The 19,981-nt window shown below is 33.4% G+C and overlaps 1 protein-coding gene across 1 annotated transcript; it reads right to left on the minus strand.

Moving 5' to 3' along the window:
* Positions 1 to 7,694: 7,694 nt before the first annotated feature.
* On the minus strand, positions 7,695 to 9,968 carry LOC111911960 (NEDD8-conjugating enzyme Ubc12). The gene is made up of 6 exons (XM_023907725.3): positions 9,814 to 9,968; positions 8,976 to 9,089; positions 8,793 to 8,901; positions 8,623 to 8,701; positions 8,413 to 8,529; positions 7,695 to 8,062 (listed from the first exon to the last, which is right to left on the minus strand). Exons 2-6 carry the CDS (start codon positions 9,082 to 9,084, stop codon positions 7,925 to 7,927), a joined length of 552 nt encoding a protein of 183 aa, XP_023763493.1. The 5' UTR covers positions 9,085 to 9,089; positions 9,814 to 9,968; the 3' UTR covers positions 7,695 to 7,924.
* Between the last annotated feature and the right edge of the window lie 10,013 nt (positions 9,969 to 19,981).

Here is a 19,981-nt window from a genome sequence, read left to right on the forward strand (position 1 = left end):
CTTGAATCCTTATCATAGTCGAATTCTAAGTGATTATCACTTCAAATTCATCCACCATAAATATAAGATAATTCTTACCTTATTTTGTAACTATCACATAATTACAATTCAGCCCCTCTAGTTTAATTAATTACACTTGATCACAAAATTAATTCTTAATTAATTATTGACCAATATTAATTAAACAAATATGATTTCTCCTTCAATATATTATTCTTATAACATAATAATAAATCATAATAACCTTTCTCTCTTTATTTATTTCTCCAATCAAGTTGCTTTGGTGAAGGCAACCCAAAAGGACCATGCACCATCGGGTCAAGTACATACCAAAATAGTTATGGACTTAGACACTAATCCAACAATGTAATCATCATTTTCCCACTTTGATCTCCTTCTTGTTGCCTCCAAAGGTTCATCTTCAACAGATTCTGGTAAGACTGGCATGGGTGTACTCAGAACATATACCACTTTCAAAGTGGTAAAGAGAAAGTGCATCTTCTTCTGCCATCTACGAAAATCTTGCCCTTCAAACTTGTTCAATTTGTCAAACTTGCTTGTCATATCCTTCACAGAATCGCCACTTGCCATGATTACCAAATACTTCGATTTATGTTAGAAATTTGGGTGTAGAAAGGCTTGGAAATTCTGAGAATTGTGATTATCACTTTCAAATCGAAGTATTTGGTGGTACTCCCAAATCTTCAATTGGATAAGACTCAGAGAGACAAGAACCGAGAATGTTTGATGATATTTTCGTATGTACCAGAAAATGAGACCAAAACCAACTTTTAATATCTTTGTCTAAAAACTGTCATATGACAGTTTTAAACTGTCATAAAACCATAAAAACTGTCATAAAACGGATATATGGACCCAGCCAGGGGCTCTGCCCCTTGGACCTCGCCAGGGGCTGCCGCCCCTTGGACCCCGCTCCCAGGGGCGCTGCCCCCGGACCCCCGTTCGTTTAGGGGCTTTGCCCCTAAATGACAGTGTACTTTGAAACTTGATCAAACTTAAACAAGTGTGTACTCCACACCTTCCTTGCTTGTTTAATATTTATCAAGATCATTTTTGGTCAACACAAAGTAATCTCATTACACTTAAATAACATTGATGACAAAATCACCAACACGTTTTTCAACGAGTATTAGACTTTCAGTCAATCCTACGTTTGAGTAATAGATTTTTAGCAAATCCCAGGCTTTTAGCGATTGAGCGAGTCTCAGTTTGGTTTCGGTGATAGGCTGCTGGCGACTGACATTTAGAAATCTCAATCTAAAATTAAAATCAGATGGAAGAAATCAGAAATCATAAAATCAGCTGGGAAGAAATCTGTGAAAAGAGTTGAAGTCATTTGAGATACCAATGTTAATTCTTAGAAACCTCAATCAAGAAGAAAACGAAGAGCTGCTTCCTTTTTTGGCGTTGAACTGTAGTAGGTAAATCTGATGAGAAGCGATTATTTGAGATATTGATGCTAACCTTCGCTTCCTTTTTCGATCCTTATGCACTATACAGGGCAATATGGCCATTCTCGTTCTGTAAGCACAAAACCATTCGATTTTTATGAGAAGCGAAGGAATGGAGAGGGAATGAGGCCTGAATCCTTTCACCACTGGTCGATCACAACCAAAAACCCTTGCATGTACTGGGTTGAGAGAAAATGAGAGAAATGGAAGATTAGAATAAAATAAAACCCTAGCACGTCTTAGATAGAAGGGAGGTGGCGATGCCTTAGGGTTTGGAGAGAGAAGGGAGAACTAGAGGAAAAAAATGAAGAAGCGGGCACTTCAAAATTTTAGAATTTTACAGGATTTCATTTTCCGCCTTTAAAAACGCTCGTTTGATAAAAAAATATAAAGCGACATTTCTAGACGACACGCATTTAAAACAAGTACCCTCCGTGTTTGTATTTTTCTTTGTGTTTGACATTAATTTTAAGGCACGCAAAAATACGTGTCCACTATCCTTCAAATTTTGGAAGGTTGACATTATTTTTAGGGTCACACAAAAATGGGTATCGTAAATCAGTGAGTGTCATTGTTTGCGCGTCATTAAAGGGTATTTTTCTTGTAGTGTTATATGTTGTGATACTTGACATGACGTCATCCACCTCAGAACGTTTCCGCCGTTCCGGTTTTGGGGTGTGACACAACCTCCTACGATGAAGTTACCACGTAAAGTTGCTAACTTTACGATCATGCAAGGCCTCACAAGGCTAAAACACCTCAAAGTAAGCTCAAGAAGGGGATTAGGACATGAAGATGGGTCAAAGCTTCATAAAGCTTAAGGCTTTAGGCCTAAAGGGCCTAGTAGTGTCCATATATGAGGTCTCACATCCATAGCATGCTCACAACCATTAATGACTCAAGGAGAAGCTAGAAAGGGCCATAAACTCTCTAATGGAGAGATCCAACAAACAAGTGATCAAGGTAATGACTTTTTACCTTCAAATTACTGCTACCACTGAGATGATGCCAGACCCAAAGACTCATTCTTGTTCCAAGCCTTCTACTCTTCAAGGGATGCACCAAAACACACCCACTATTAACTCTAAACACTCTTAAATGGAAGGTACTCGATTAGAGTTTGTCTCAAGGTGATAAAGTAATGAAGGAGGCGGGGTAAAGGAGTTAAAGTCCTTTAAATAGGGTGCAAGTCCGAATAATTAGGGTTTCATCAAACAAACTCAAATAGTCGAGTTCAGTCCTCCGACTCGATGAGTAGGCTTTATATTTCGCGCATCTTGATCAACTCCTACACGACAAGTTGGGACCAACCAACCCGTCGAGTAGGTCCTCTAATGTGAATAAAATTCTCAAGTTCCACATCTAGGAAATCGGGGTGTTACATAAAATCAATGCAAACCTAAATTGGTAAACAGTATGTTAACTGAAAATTGTTTATAATAAAAATAAAAACAAGTAATTGAGTATTCAGATGATAGAAAAAAAAAATCATATACTAACCTGATGAATAATAAATGAAATATGAAATAGTTAGCAACAATACAAAAAGTCGCAGTTATCAAATCTATAATCAGCAACAACTAGGCCATATGAAGTGCAAACTTTTTTACTTAACAAAAATATATAAGACCCAAACTTGTGTCGGATGGGACAAGGCCTACCTTTGCCACCATATGGCTACGCCATTGGTGGAAATATTTTTCATCCGCTTTGGGCTTCTAGCCCAACGGTATTAGGTAGTGTCCTCCTTCCTTGAGGTAGAGGGTTCAACTCCCTTCGTGGACATAGGTGGAATTATGTGTTAGTTTAGGAGTATATATATATATATATATATATATATATATATATATATATATATATATATATATATATATATATATATATATATATATATATATATATTTGCCAGCTCAAAAAAAGGACATATATGTGGTTAAGCTCCATTAATTTTTGTTGTATTTAGCTTTTATAATCCTTTTTGTTTTCTTATTGACAAAATTGCAAAAATGACCTCTGTGGTTTGTCGAAAATTGTCATTTTGGTTCAAAAAGTTTTAGACTACTACCACTAGTTTAAAATATGAGTTTTATTGCGGTTTTGGTCCTTCCACAAGGTAAAAGTGCTTAAAATGACCGATTTGCCCTTCTTATTTTTATTTATTTATTTATTTTATCTAATTAAAATAAAACAAAAAACAAAATTTAGACATACCCCTAAATAACACACCTAAACCCCACCCCCACCCCATCCCTCTTTAACAAACTCCATCTCTCTTTCTTTCTCTCTCTCTCTCCCTCTTTACTATCCACTGGAAATTAATCGGCCACTAGTGCTACCCTTTTCATCGGAACACCACCAGAGACTTGTCACAGACCACTCTAGTGCCTCCCCCTTTTTCTTTTTTCTACTGCTATGATCACTATCTCTATCTCTTTATCTCTCTTCTGCTACTACAAAAGTCAAAGCCGTCAAAATGATCGTCGGATGGAGCTAGGATTTCAGATTTACTGTAAGTTGATGTTGACGAAGGTAGACAAAGGCATTTAGATTATTGTTTTACAATGCTTATCCCTACTCAGTTTGTCTTCTCTGGTAGGGTTCTCTGGTAATATGAGTTTACAGCGACGTCGTTGCCAATGATATACCACCAGAGAACATTTCATACCTAGGTCTGGAATACCCTAATTGACCAGCCCTTCGTCATCTACTTCACCCATTGGAGGTATCAAAATTCCCAAGTTTTCATCGCCAACTTCCCCGGAGCTATAAATTTTGTTTTCAGAGCCACAAGATCTATAGATTTTGGTTTGTCTTCTTCGCCATAAAATCTATGGTTTCGAGGAGGTTCAATACAGGTGGTGGTGCTCACATCTCTGACCGTTGGTGGTAACGTTCATATCCTTGGTCGGTGGTGGTGGTATTTTCAGTTTGTGAAAATCAGGAGGGAGATGGGTATTGTAGAGAGAAATAAAAGAGAAAGAGAGACGGAGGGGAAGATGTGTTTTTAGTTTCGACAGTCCGATAATGGTCCGACAATGGTCTAGTCGAATAGTGAAGTGATTAAAAAGAAAATAAAAAAACAAATTACAAGGAGTAAATCTGTCTTTTCAAGAAACTAAAAAAAAAAAAAAAAAAAAAAAAAAAAAAAAAAAAAAAAAAAAAAAAAGATCAAAACCGCAACAACAAAAAATTATTTTGAACCGGTAGTATTAGTCCAAAACTTTTTAGACCAAAATAACATTTTTCGATAAACTAGAACCAGAAGAACCATTTTTACAGTTTTGTATGTTATTATTTGTTATTTACCTTCTTTATATTAAAACTAGTCAAATGTCCGCGCGTTGTGCAAAAACACTTATATAGATGAAATCTTTACAAATATATGTTTTTTTTAAATATAACAATAACGTTGTTGTTAAATTTGATATAATAATTCGTATATTAAATTGATATAATATATTGATTATTTTAAATTATATGATAATATATACATCTATTATAATTGTATAATCTCAACCGTTAGAATGACTTCTACCCACGAGTTACTCATGAATAAAATTAAATATAATATATGGCTTAATGTATTTATAGTTTTTGTTTTTGTTAATTAATTTTTTAAAATTTATTTTCTTAACGTTTTAATGTCTATCATTAATAATTATTTAAAACATCAGACATTGTTTTTTGATTTTAAAGATAACAATATAATCATTTATATAGAATTATTTTTAACTATTGTTATTATATGTTATTTTAAGCTACTTATTTGAAAACTTTTAACGATTATACAAATATCTTTAGGAAATAGTTTAGTTAAATTGATATTATAATTTATTTTTATGTATTTAGCACTATAATTTATCACTTCTAACTATTCACTAAATATTCATTGGATTTTTTAAGTGGAACTGAAATTTATATTTAAATTGACACTGTAATGTTATATTTAAATTAACAGTTTAAGTATTTTGTTCAAACTGTTCAAAAGTTGTAGCTTTAAATTGATAATGGTTTATATGCAAAAACATATTAAATCTAATAAATTAAGTATAATATGTTAAAAGTTAAAGACATAACTTTTTAAGTATAAGTAAATATATTATTTTAATATTGAAATTTAGTTTATGTATGATTACACTTTAGGTTTGATATTTATTTAACATTATTAACCAAATTATAATCATTATTAGAAAGACACTATAATTTATCACTTTTAGTTATTTACAAAATATTATTTGGGTTGTTTAAGTTAAACTAAAATTTATATTTAAGTTGGTCCTATAATGTTATATTTAAGTTTATAATTTAAATATTTTATACAAATTGTTCAAAAGTTGTAACTTTAAAATGATAATGGTTTACATCCAGCAATATATTAAAAGTAATAAATTAAGTATAATATGTAAAAAGTTAAAAAATAATAAAATAAATAAATAAATAAACATAATTTTATAATTAGAATTAAAGATATTCTTTTAATATTGAAATTTAGTTTGTATATTATTACACTTTATAAGTAGAATTAAAGATATTCTTTCATCTTTGCATATTTTCAGTGTTTCTTTGGCTTTTTTCTCGTTTGTTGTTTTTATTTTGTGTTTGTATAATGTTCTGAGGACAGGAGGACAGTGTAGTAGATCAACATATGCACTATTAATATAAATATACTTCTACACAGAGACCTATTTCGTAAATTACAGACATAGTTCTTGTAATTTATTTTCTATGTGATGACCAAACATATCAAACCTGCAAACAAGCCAATATACGAAATGTAAATGGGTGGAACTTGTTTTTGTTCAAATTGAGGGGATAATACTAACATTTTACAAGGTACGGGGATGAAAATTGGCATTCAATAAAGTAACGGCATGGGAAGTGTAAACGTACAAAAATATAGGGACCAAATATGCTAACATAGGAACGTTGTATGGCCAAAGTCTAAAATAAGAAAGCTTTATGGACAAAGTCTAAAATAACAAATCAAATTGAGAGGGTAAAACTAACATTTTACAAAGTACGATGATGGAAAATGGTATTCAACAAAATGGTGTGGGAAGTGTGAATGTATAAAAATGTAGGGAACAAATATTTCAACTTAGGAATTTTTTATGGTCAAAGTGTAAAATAAAAAAGTTTTATGTGTAAAGTCTAAAATAACCAACTTTTATGACCAAAATATAAAACCATAAAAGTATACTTTTTGGCTAAAATCTAATATAAAAAGCTTTTTTGGTTAAAATCTAAAACTATGAAATTATTCTATTCCTAAGTGGCACATATATATATATATATATATATATATATATATATATATATATATATATATATATATATATATATATATATATATATATATATATATATATATATATATATATGGTAAATTATATTTTTAATAGTAGATCCAAAAGTTAATAGTCATTTTAAAATATTAACATGTCAAAAGGATTTAATAGCCTAAAGACCAGCCACATAACCTTTAGAAACCACAAAGACCACCAATGTAATGTTTCTTAAAGATATCATGAAAATGCTACTTTTTGAAAGCCATAAAATTGACAAATCTTAATCTATCATTGTAATTGTAATGTTTGTTAACGGAAAAACTCGAAATCTAAACCAAAATACCGAAAAATACATACATAAAAACTGCGAGACCGATATATCAATGGGAATCAGAATTATGATAATCCTCATTTTTAGAAGAAGCATCACAACTCTCCATTTTAAAAACCGGTATTCTTTTACATACCGGCTAATGAGATTTTTTTTTTACCAAAACACATTTTTTCCTTTTCAAAAGATCCAAATAATTGGATTTTTGCCAATTTACATAATAATGTTTCATTTCTTAAAAAAACAATTTACTAGAGATTCATCTTGTTATGTAAGCTTATAAGAAATTCATAATAACAAATGAAACATAAACATATATATATTGAAAATATAAGTTGATACGCACATAATTTTGTTGCATAAATAAATTACTAATCGTGGAAAACATTGATATAAACAGAAAACGATTATATAAGTGAATCACACATACCCTTTCAAGAAACATTCATCGATAGATATTAACTACTCTATAACAACTCATATGTTACAAGAACACACACTCAAGGTGTTGATTTGTGGGTATGATCATCTTCAATATAATGTCATTATTTACACATAAAATTGGTTTGTGCATATAAGAAACAAAAGAGGATAAAGAGAGAATGAAGCAAACATCAACATTAACATGAGATTCTTTTATCTTCCCAAAACACATCATAGTTTTACAAGACAATTTGACAAGTGAGACCCGAAATAATGGCATTCAACAGAGTTACAAACAAACAAGACCATTTTCATTTTTCATAAACAACACCTTCAACCCCCCAAGTTTCTCCCAATTTGCAAAAAAGACCCTTGGGAACATAGACTTATTTCCACCATGACTTCATACTTCATATGCACCTGGTGAAGAAGGTCTGGCCCACATACCCACCCGCCATTGCTCTTCTCACATTCGACTCAAACATCTTCGGGTTGTCTCTCAACACCGCAGCTGCTTCTCTGTTCAGTGGATCCTCATGATTCGGCTCCTACACAAAAATAAAATAATAATCAAAAGGGCATTCTCGTCTTTTTCCACGTATCAGAGTCCTTGTCCCACCTTTTTAGATAGGACAAAAAGTGAAAGCTTTATTTTCTTGAAATCTGAGTCATGTCAAACAAACGAAACGCAGTACAACCTGTTCTGTCCCGTCCTTATAGGTGAGAGAAATGAAAAGGGCATTTATGTCTTTTGTAAAAAAAGCAAAATCCTCCCACCAAGTCTCACCTTTTTGGGTGGTATAAAAAGTGAAACTTTATCCGACTGACATGATTGAGTCGGACAGACTGATGCATGTCAAATACAGTACAAGTTGTTCTGTCAGGTGATGGAGTTTACCGTGAAAAGATGATACAAGCCATAGATGATGGTGTTTATGTTGAGGACTGGTTTCCAGTCTTCACGAAGAATGTTGAGGCAAACATTTCCATCCAAATCGATGTTGGGGTGGTAAACCTACATACAAATGGCATATAATTATATGTTGAATGAGAAATTTTGTAAAAAAAAAAAAATTAAGGAAATGAAAGTGTGAAGGGTGTTTCTCACTTTAGTTTTGCATTTGACCTTTGGTGCTTCATGGGGATAGATGGATGAAATCTGGAAGGTGAATGTAAATGTGCCACCTCTGAAATCAAGATAAGAAGATAATCAGTTAGATAAAAGAAAGATGAATGCATATAAATTAATACACATATGATTTTGTTGCATATACTTACAAGTAGTATCCATCATCAGGCCTAATGGTTACTTCAAAGTTCATGAGATCATCTTTTCCATTTGGGAATGATATGCTACATGTCTTGGGTAGGTTTAATTCACTTATATCTGCAAAAAGAATAAAAAAAAAAAAGATGAATTTTGCAAAAGCAGAATCATGATTTGATTTGAAGTAACTTTACCTTTGTGAAGACGCAATTCGCCTGCACTTTGCTTCTTAACAGGTGGTTTGCCATTAGAATTTTCTGCAAGTTCCCTTTGTTTCTCCTTAACTTTGAACAATTTAATCATTATACCTATAGTAAAACAAGAGAGAATAAGTAAAATTAGTGCAGAAAACATTAGTATTTATGTATTGACCTTTATAAAACAGATGTACACACAAGCAAGATCCTGTGATATTGATGATCAAATCACAGCTGCTGATGGAAGCATGGAACTAGCAACAAAATGAAAATAAATCTAGAAGATAACAGAATTTCACTATCAATCTCAAAATTTGAACTCTAAACACTATTTGATTCACAGAAAAGGAAAATATGTTCCCCAAATACTACAGATTTCACATTTGAGCAAAAGAACCAATGAATAAGATGAGATTTTCACAGAATCTATCATGAAAGTCAGCGTAAGGGTAAAGCAAACTATAAGAAAACAATTAAAGGAAGCTTAGCAACTGAGGAAACAATAAAAGCCCAATAATAGCATCGGTTGCCAAAATTAGGGCACAAAATCAGTTGCCGGAATATTTAAAGGCGGAAACTAATCCAGTCAAAAAACAACTACTAGCTAAACCCTGAACAAGCAAATCCAAAACGAAGAAAGTCGAAAAAGATGCTTAGATCAAACCAGAACAGAGAGAAATGAGCTCACGATTAGTCAAAATCAAAACCTGAGCTAAAGAATTGTTTCTTAAAAGCTACCAATATTGCGATCTGATCGAATAACACGGAAATCAGGCGTGTTTATTCAATAATTATATGCATGTACATGTGATTTACAAGCATAAAGGAAGCTAACCTGTTGGATCAAAAGCCGAGTAAAAGGAGAGAAGAGAGGAGGAGAGAAAGATATTTGGGATTTCGGGGAGAGGGTTCTTATCGAAACAGATGGTGAGAGAATCTACACGAAACGACGCTGAAAGCAAGTCTACTATTTGGAAATTTGGCTTCGTCTATTCCTAATAGTGATGTATTTGTTATTTTTCTTGTTATATTATTATACTTCAGATTTTTTGTTATATTTATAGATTATTTTATATGAAAGCATTATCTTTTAAAAACTATACTATTATAGTAACGAACCAGATTCATGTGTGGCAGCAAATAAATAAAAAAAAAAAAAGAATAAAGCCCATCCTCGCCGGTGTCGTGCTCCGCTCGTCCCCTCTCCACCATCTCGAGGAAATTGTTCGTTCCAACAACGAACGTATGGCATGTGAATGTGAAAAGGTGGCGGAGGTGCTAACTCCACTTGTCGCATTATAACCTCTAATGAATTATGGGTCATTTGATCAAGATGGTAGTTACTTATAATGTGATGGTATACCCATGGATGACATAAGGGTCATTTGGTCAAGATGGTAGTTGTTTATAGTGTCATGGTATACCTATGGATGACATATGGGTCATTTGATCAATATGGTAGTTGCTTATAGTGTCATGGTATACCCATGGATGACATATGGGTCATTTGGTCAACATGGTAGTTGCTTATAGTGTTATGGTATACCCATGGATGACATATGGGTCATTTGGTCAATATGGTAGTTGCTTATGGTGTCATGGTATACACATGGATGACATATGAGTCATTTGGTCAATATGGTAGTTGCTTATAGTGTCATGGTATACCCATGGATGACATATGGGTCAATTGGTCAAGATGGTAGTTGCTTATAGTGTCATGGTATACCCAACGATGACATATGGGTCATTTGGTCAACATAGTAGATGCTTATAGTGTCATGGTATACCCATGGATGACATACGGGTCATTGGTCAATATGGTAGTTGCTTATAGTGTCATGGTATACCCGTGGATGACATATGGGTCATTTGGTCAGTATGGTAGTTGCTTATAGCGCATGGTAACACCTATGGATGACATATGGGTGATGGTAACCCATGGATGACATATGGGTCATGGCTGTGGTGGTAAAATGTGGTAATTGCTAGATTAAAAAGGCATATATCAATTGTGTCAGTTGTGTATTAAAATAGATTGATTTTTCTTTTAGTTATGATTTTTAACAAAACTACCCTTACTAATCAAATTTGAGTCATTGTATGTCTGAGGACAATTTGGTCATATTATAGTCAACATCTTTTAGGCGCCATAATTTTTCCGACGAAACACTTCGTTTCAGTTCTTCAGTCTTATTTCAGTCAGTTGCAAACAACCCCAATTTCAAAATTCCAACAGTCAAAAAACCCTAAAATCATTTTTGCAGAATTAGTATCTTAGTCAAGGGATAATATTATGGAAGCCAGTACTTCTTCGAAGATGTAACCAAGAAATAAAAGCAAATCGCTAACAGACATGCCATGTGAAGTGATTGAGAAGATAATAGTCGACTTGGGAAAAAATTTAGCAGTCGACGCTTTCAAGATGAAGAGTGTGTAAGTTTTGTCTTCGATCCTTCTATTTCACGAGTGTATTTGATTTGTCCTTACATTTTTGGGCCAATATTGTGTTTCGTTTGCAGTAGCAGAATCTTCAACGAGGCAGGAAAAACGGATGAAGTATATAAACAGATGAAGGTAGATGGATTACGATTTCATAGGTGGTCTAACCAGTAACATGCAGTTGTCAATAAATGAAAAGAGATGAGAACCCCAAATATTCTGTTCAATGATGGATTGGTACATTATTATATATATGTGCATAGTATTAATTAATTTGTTTTTTGTTTTGCATTACTTTAACTAGAAATTAGGTGTTTAATGTATTTTTTCAGATGAAGATATTTTTCTTGGAAGCTGATCAATAAGGGGAAACGATGCTTGAAGAAGCATCTGCATTGGGACATTTAGATTCAGCATTTGTCCTGGGAATGATGCTGATGGCAGAAGGGGACATAGGAAGCAGGAAGCTTTGGACAAGTTGAACAATGCTTATCATATAACAAAAGGTACGTGGAATCTTAGAGCAACTTGTTCCAAGGTTCATCTCCACTTAAATAGGGAGGAGAGGAAACATGTACACTTCCATGGCTTCCATAGAACTTGTGTAATGCATAAGTCTGTAATTAGTGTGTCATACGCTTTTGTGAATGGATACAAATGGGTATTTAGGTGTGAAATTTTTTTGTGTGATGTTTGTTTCGTTAGGTTTGCTAAGGAGTTTGGGATCATTTATGAGTAGTTGATATGTACTTTCATATTATGACAATTAATGATATGTACATTCTTTTAGTTTAATATATGAATATATAATAATTTACTTGATAAATAATTACTTGATGTTGTTACTTGATTAGTAAATATGTTGTGTTGTTAATAAGGGACTAAAAGAATAAACGTTTGGAAAGTCGTGTGGCAAAATGAAAGTCAACAAAAATTTATTATTCCTAAGTTGGTCAAGTTTTAATATATATATATATATATATATATATATATATATATATATATATATATATATATATAGTAGTGGTTATATTATATTGTACATATATAATTACTTCAAATACAATGTATTAATTTGAATCCACATTAATGAAGATAATATTAAAGTTATTCAATTGTGAGAAACATAAGTTAGCTTAGTGTATGTTACTTTAATGAATTTGGGTGAATTTTGTCTACAATTGTTGAGGTTGTTATTTTGTGATAATAAGTATAATAACGTTTCTATATTTTTCTATTATCTGTAATTATGAATACATAATATTAAAGTTATACAATTTTAAGAAATATATGATACTTTAGTTCAGTCGGATGACGTGTCTTTCTTCTTTCCCGAATCTGCAGGTTCGAAACCAACCACCTTCAATCTTTTTATTTAGCTAGTCAAAGTTCCACTTTCACCCATAAAAGGTTATAATGTTTGAATAATGTGTTTTGACACAACTACCCTTATTTATCACATATTTGGAATGATTTCGAGGGCACTTTGGTCTTTTTGCACTCTATATAATTTAGGCGCCATGATGTCTTTGATGTCATTCCAGTGTTTCAGTTCTTTAACCATTCAGAACGTCACAAATCTTCCCGACGATAAAACTACAGACGAACACTTAAACCCCCAAATTGTCGGAGGGTAATCGTTCTTAAAATCGATTTTCTCCGATAATAGTGACTCCTCACTCCTGTATTCAGTCCTCGCGACCAGAGCATCATAAAGTAAGTTTTTTTCCTTACGGTGTTACACTGTTTTTCACAATTACGTGGCATTTCAAGTCGTTGAGGTATGATACTTTCTTTTTGAGATTGCATTTGCTCTTGAATGGTTTATTTCTTTAAAGTATCTCACAAACAAATATTTCTGATCATTAAATAAAATAAAAGTTAGATATGTAAAAAATTGGTTCTTTTATGTTGTTGTGAATTGGGTATATACCAAAGGTTTCAATAGTACTCCGTATTTCCCTTCATAATTCCCCTCAACTACACTATTGTCCAAAATTTCAATTGATGGTTTCTTTAAGTTGAAGACAATCACAAAAATGTGAGCACTTCTAACAATTGAAAAGAATACATGTTTTTATGTATATAATGGTAAGTATTTTGTTGATAAAATATATATAAATAACAAGTTTAATTAACATATCATGTCAATATCTTTTATGTTCAAGATTTTTTGTACCCATTTGTACTGTCATGAAAGTTCTCCTTGAAATTTTCATATTTTCTTTCATCAGACAAGGTTGAAGTTAGATAAGCAGTCTATAACCAATATATTTTTTAAGGATTAGTAAATTCTTAACATAAATGAATACATCATGTTCGTATAATAATCATAAGTATATACTAAAGATATTTATTTTTGATTTTTTTATTCAAAGATGAATACATAATCATATGTGAATTTTAGTTGAATATACATAATTATCATAAAGAATACATCATATTCGTATAATCATATGTGAATTTCAGTTGTAAAAAAATATAATATTCTTAAATGAATACATCATATTTGTGTATTCATTTATTAATAAAGAAGAAATTAAGGTTAGAACATAAACTTACAGAAACTCCAACTTTCCAGAAGAGTATGTATGGTTAATTTCCAAAATTCCTTCCCAGTTCATGGTGGTTAAGTAAATCAACCCAAGTGTCTAAAACTTCTCCAAAAATCTTTGTGCTTGCATATAGACTTTCCATAATTGCTCTTGCTGTTATCTGACCATATTTTGTCTGGACAACCACATCTATGCAAATATATAATCAAAATGTCATACATTATCAACTATATAATAATCATATATGAATGTCTATAAAATAAAGTTACTTACGATGTATTCCCTTGCAAGTTGAACAACCATTCATAGACAATACTCTCATGATGTGTCAGTTTAGGTTTTGTGTCTATTATTTTGCATTTGAAAGGTGATTTGAAAGCATCGGCAAGCTTCTTCTCTCTTGGTTCATCCAGATCATGCTCTGATGGTCCTACTTCAGTAGGGATTGCTGCAGATATTGGTTTTGGATTAAGAACATTTTTGTTTGCTAATCTGATAACAACCTTCTGATGGTCATCTTTGATTCGTTTCTTGTAAGTGGTTTTTTTTTGTGAATATTCATTAAATTTTTTACTTGAAGTTTGATCTGAATCTTGACTGAGACCTAGACTAAAGCTTGGATGAGTATCTGCGTGCCAACAGATTTATCATATAAATAGTTGTAAGTTAATTATAATATTTTTTTATATTTTGAAATGTTTTTCCAAATTGTTACCTCCTTCATTTCCTTTTGTCTTGTCAGCTTTTTCTCCTTTGTTATTTTCATTTTCTGACTTTTTCTTTCCTAAAAGATAAAGAACTTTGATTAAGTAATTCATTTGTGAATAAGTAATGGTTTCATTTATGAATAAGTAATGCATATCATTATTTATGAATAAGTAATACTATATTTTTTATTTATTTCGTATATTGTGTTATTCATTTGTGAATAATAAAACTTATTATATTCATTTATTAGTAAATCAACTATTTACCTCTATCTTCTGCATTTCCATTCTCAATTTCTATTTGTTTTTCTGCACCTCCATCTTTCGTGTTCTTAGCTTTTGCTCCTCTTTTATTTCTATGTTCAGAGTTTTCCTTGCCTGAAACATATACATCATATATGAATATTTTATATTTTTTACTCATTTATATATTGTATTATTCACTTATGAATAAACAATGTTATTAAAAAATCAATATAAATATTGTAATATATTTTAAATCTTTCATCTACCTGTATCATCTCCCTTTGTTTTTTCAACTTCTTTTCCTAGTTCATGTACACCATCTGATTTTCCCTTTTCTGCAAGATCCATTTAATATTATATATTAAATATAATTAATTAATGAATTAGTGAGTAAATAATAAGTCGATGGTAACATACCTTGAATAACTTGACTGATCAGAGTATTAGTTTTACTTCTAGTCATTGGTGAGTCTGGTCAAAATTTAATAAATAAAATTCTTATTATGTATTAATATTTTTATATATTTTTTAAAAATAAAAGTAAGTCAAAATTTACCTATATCAATATTATCCAAAATAGTTTTCATTTCAGGGTCATTCCAAATTTCATCTTCTTGACTATTTAAACTTGAAAATCCAATTCCAAGGACATTATCCACAAAGTTGTCAACAAATTTATCCAACATATTTTCATTTTTCAGTTTGTTGAATAGTCTCTTCATGATTATTTGTTTCTCCAGCATCATCATCTTTTTTCTCTTCATCATTGTCATTTTCATTGTTCTTTCCATCTTTCTCTTTCACTTCAGTTTCACCTTCTTTTGATTCTTATCTCCATCATTCTTTATTCCTTCATTCTCTGCTTCATTTAAATCAAGCAAATAATCCACTTCCGGTTAACTTCCATCATTATCATTTTCTTCTTCACGATTTCCATCTTCATCTTCATTTTCTTTTTAATCATTTTTTTGACCCATTATTGGTGTCAAATTGATACCTTCAACTCCAGTTTCATTACTTGGAAATTCAAAAAGTGTTGTGCTTTTAGGTTTTTTCTCCAACAATTATGTTTGTCATATTTTCTTTGAAAATCCTAAAACTTTTCCTTTTTAGGGAACTTTGTTATCACATCATTGAGTTTTGAATTCCGCTTCTCCTTCATTTTCTCAAAACTATTAAGCATTTTGTCTAATTTTGATTCATATGCCTATGTAATAAAAAGAACTATGATTAGAGATTAATATAATAATTTCATGTAATCATATATTATTAAAATGTTTAAACTAATTACCTCAATAGATTCATCTTCATGTTCAACTTCATCTTCATCTTCATCTTCGAGATCTGTATCTCCTTGATCTTGTTCATTAACAAATTCTTCATTTAATTCTCCAAGTCCAAAGCTACCTTCTTCTTGTTCAAATGTCTCTCGATATCTAATCTTCTCTGAACTTCAATAACAAATTGTTGGACGTTTATGTATTAACGTTAAAACTTCTGAGTGGATGTTATCAGCATAGAACAACTGCACACAAATGATAACTAATTGATATTCATATATGAATAAGTGTGACAACCTGAAATTTCTATCTTGTAAAGCCAATCAATTCAATCAAAAGTCAGAATTGTTTCTGCTATCTTTAAGCATTGTTAAGGGTCTATTTGAGTGTTCTAAGCCTAGTACATTCAAGGATTGGGTATTAGGAAGTATCTACTAAAGTTCATTGTGTTGCAATCAAGCCAAAAACTCCATCACAAGGATTTTACGGCCGAAAACTAGAGTTTACGACCATAAACTCTTGTTAGCCATGAACTCTTATCCTTTAGTATGATTTTCCTTCATTTTTCTTCACTTCTCACATCTGCAAGTCAAGAACACTCATATCTCTCTCAAGTATCATCAAGAACACTTCCATTTCTCGTCAAAGTTGTAAGTTATTCTTTCATTATTAGTCGATATCCTTCTTGATCTAGTAAAATTGTAACATCCGGAACTTCGGGTATGATAGTTAGAGTTTCATTTTTTTGAAGATTTAGGAGAGGCTCGACGAGTCGAAGGTCTGACTCGCCGAGTCACGTCGAGTGATCACGTGGATTTAATGAGCGGACTCGACAAGTCCAAGTAGGGACTCGTCGAGTAGGTACTGGGCAGAGAAAACCCTAAGTTCCAGGGTTGGAGCCTATTTAAAGGAACTTATGACCTTGGATGCGCCTCATATCTCCTGTGAGAAACCCTAAATCGCCATTGGAGCCATGGGAGAGTTCTTATGATGAAATCAAGTATTTTGGTGGGTTTTATGGAAGGAAAAGAGCATGATTCAAGCAAGGAGCGAGATGGGGGCTGTGGATCTAGCATTTCTTCACATGGGACTACTGTAGGAGGTATAATCTTGCATCTTTTCTTCTATTTTGGTTGGACCTCATGATATTAGGAGTTTTAGGGTTTAACTCCCCTTCTTTAGTGCTTATGAGCTAAGTGAGACATGATCTGAGATGGGAAACCTCAGATCTGAACCTTGTGAGGTCTTTAGAGGCTAGGTGCCTCAGCTTTAGTGGTCCAAATGAGGGTTGATGAGCAAAAACCTTCATGAAGAGCATGTATTGGCGTTTTGAAGCAATAGCATCATGTGTGAATGTAAAGATCGAAGCTTTACGTAATTATTGAGCCTTGGGATGATGGATCTATAGTTTAGAGTGATAGATCTGGTTGAAATCGTCTGAATGAGAAATCATATCAAAGGGACTTGTCGAGTCCATGTCCTGACTCGACGAGTCAGCAAGGGTTTGTCCCGATGGATTGATTGTGTGATTACTCGGCGAGTTGGGGGTCAACTCGACGAGTTGAACTTGACTTCTGCTGACTTTGGGGTTTTGGTCAACATGAGTAGTAAAGATCATGGAGGGGTAAAATGGTCTTTTATCCACTTCAAAAGAGTTAATGAGAGAAAGAACCCCCTTCGATTATCTAAGTCGTGAAAAGAGTATTAATATGAGATATTCATCCTTTATGTTAGGAGGAGGCTAGTTCGAGATCCGAGCGCGAGGTTATTTGCTCACCTGCTAGCCGAGGTGAGTCTCGTCACTATACTTTACCTTGAGTGGTAGTTATGTGTGACTGGAAGGTCTTATGTGCTTACATTGAGTATTATGTTATCCTGTTGTATGTGACATGCTATGCATTATGTCTTTGTGATTTATGCTATGCGGAGTTAAAGACCAGACCGGAAAGTCCAACGATTCATGAGGTCGGCAGGTTCAAGCAGACTGGACCGGAGGGTTCAACGAGCTTAGGACTAGAAGGTCCACAGAGTTAGGACTAGAGGGTCCACATAGTTAGGACCGGAAGGCCCATAGAGTTAGGACCAAAGGATCCACAGAGTTGTAGCCTCGAGTGGCTGATATATGTTGTATGTGGTATTTTGGGGAACTCACTATGCTTCGTGCTTACCGTGTTATGTGTTATGTGTGTCAGGTTTTTCTCAGGATCGCGAGACGGCACCGGCTTGATTGTACACACCAGAGAAGAATTATGCTTTGAGGATCATGGATTACCATTTAATTAAACATGGAGCTATGTTTTGTGATTTTAATAAATGATGTTTTGTGAAATATGCATTGAGGATTATATGTTTTCAAAAGAAAAATTGTTTTGAAATTTACGGTGTTACAAGTTGGTATCAGAGCATTGGTTTGAAGGATTCGGATGCACCTTCGGGTAAATCTGGACTCAAACTGAGGATTGAAGAAAGAATTTTCAAAAGAAAGGATTTTTCTAAAATGAACAAGAGTTTCTAAGAGAAAACGAGAATGAGCAGTGTGTACAATCAGCCAGAGCCCGAACGGTGATTTCCCAAAATACCTTACTTTTGTGTTATAATATATTCTATGAGATATTATGCATGCTAGAGATAGGCTTGGTATTTCATATTTTAGGACTAGAGTGGCCTGATTTGTGATGCCTTAGCCTAGGAGTTGATGCTATTTGTGATGTGCTTCCGAGTATGTGCTGAGTAAGAGTATCTAGTAGGAATCCTTCTTGAGAGGGATTTGAGTAGAAGAGTAATCTAGGAGAGATACCTAGATGAGCATTGAGGATTCTTCAGAGGAGGTAGTCGGATGCTGCGCGGGGTGGAGACGCTTGTGTATGGTGATTTCTTCCGAGTATGAGGAGAGCAAGTGGTACAATAACCTAGAGAGGTTTTATCTGCTAGTAGAGGTTATCCGATGTCCAAATGCTGCTTGCTCCGTGCTTTGTGGAATTCTCGATGATGGGAGTCGGCTACTAAGTGAATATGACGATATTCAGGAGGTAGATGGCTGGCATCATTAGGAGTTCCTCGGCAGCTGATGGCAGAGGAGTGTGAGAACCTAGGAAGGGCCTAGGGGGTGACCATGGTCAGATGAGTGCGCTGATAGAGTAGGGCATTTCGCTGGGGAGCGAGCACGCATATTGAGATTGGCACTTGAGAGGGTTGAGCAGCTACTTAGGAACTCTGGGATGGTTCGTGTGGAGAGTATGGGTAGATGTGGAAGGTAGTATGGGCCCGTACTACTGAAAGCATATGACCCATACTTGATGTAGGGAGCATACCTAGGGTTCTAAGTAGCATATTGAGGAGTGATGTCATGGTTTGAGTACCATGCATTGTATCAAATTGAGGAGTGATGTCATGGTTCGAGTACCATGCATTGTAGCAGATCGAGGAGTGATGTCATGGTTCGAGTACCATGCACTGTAGCAGATTGGGGAGTGATGTCATGGTTCGAGTACCATGTATTGTAGCAAATTAAGGAGTGATGTCATGGTTCGAGTACCATGCATTGTAGCAGATCGAGGAGTGATGTCATGGTTCGAGTACCATGCACTGTAGCAGATCAAGAGGTGATGTCATGGTTCGAGTACCATGCATTGTAGCAGATTGAGGAATGATTTTATGGTTCGAGTACCATGCATTGTAGTAGATCTAGGAGTGATGTCATGGTTCGAGTACCATGCACTGTAGCAGATCGAGAGGTGATGTCACAGTTTGAGTACCACGATTCGTAGCAGATA

This window comes from Lactuca sativa, chromosome 4 (assembly GCF_002870075.4).
Source record: "Lactuca sativa cultivar Salinas chromosome 4, Lsat_Salinas_v11, whole genome shotgun sequence".
Classification (NCBI taxonomy): domain Eukaryota; kingdom Viridiplantae; phylum Streptophyta; class Magnoliopsida; order Asterales; family Asteraceae; genus Lactuca; species Lactuca sativa.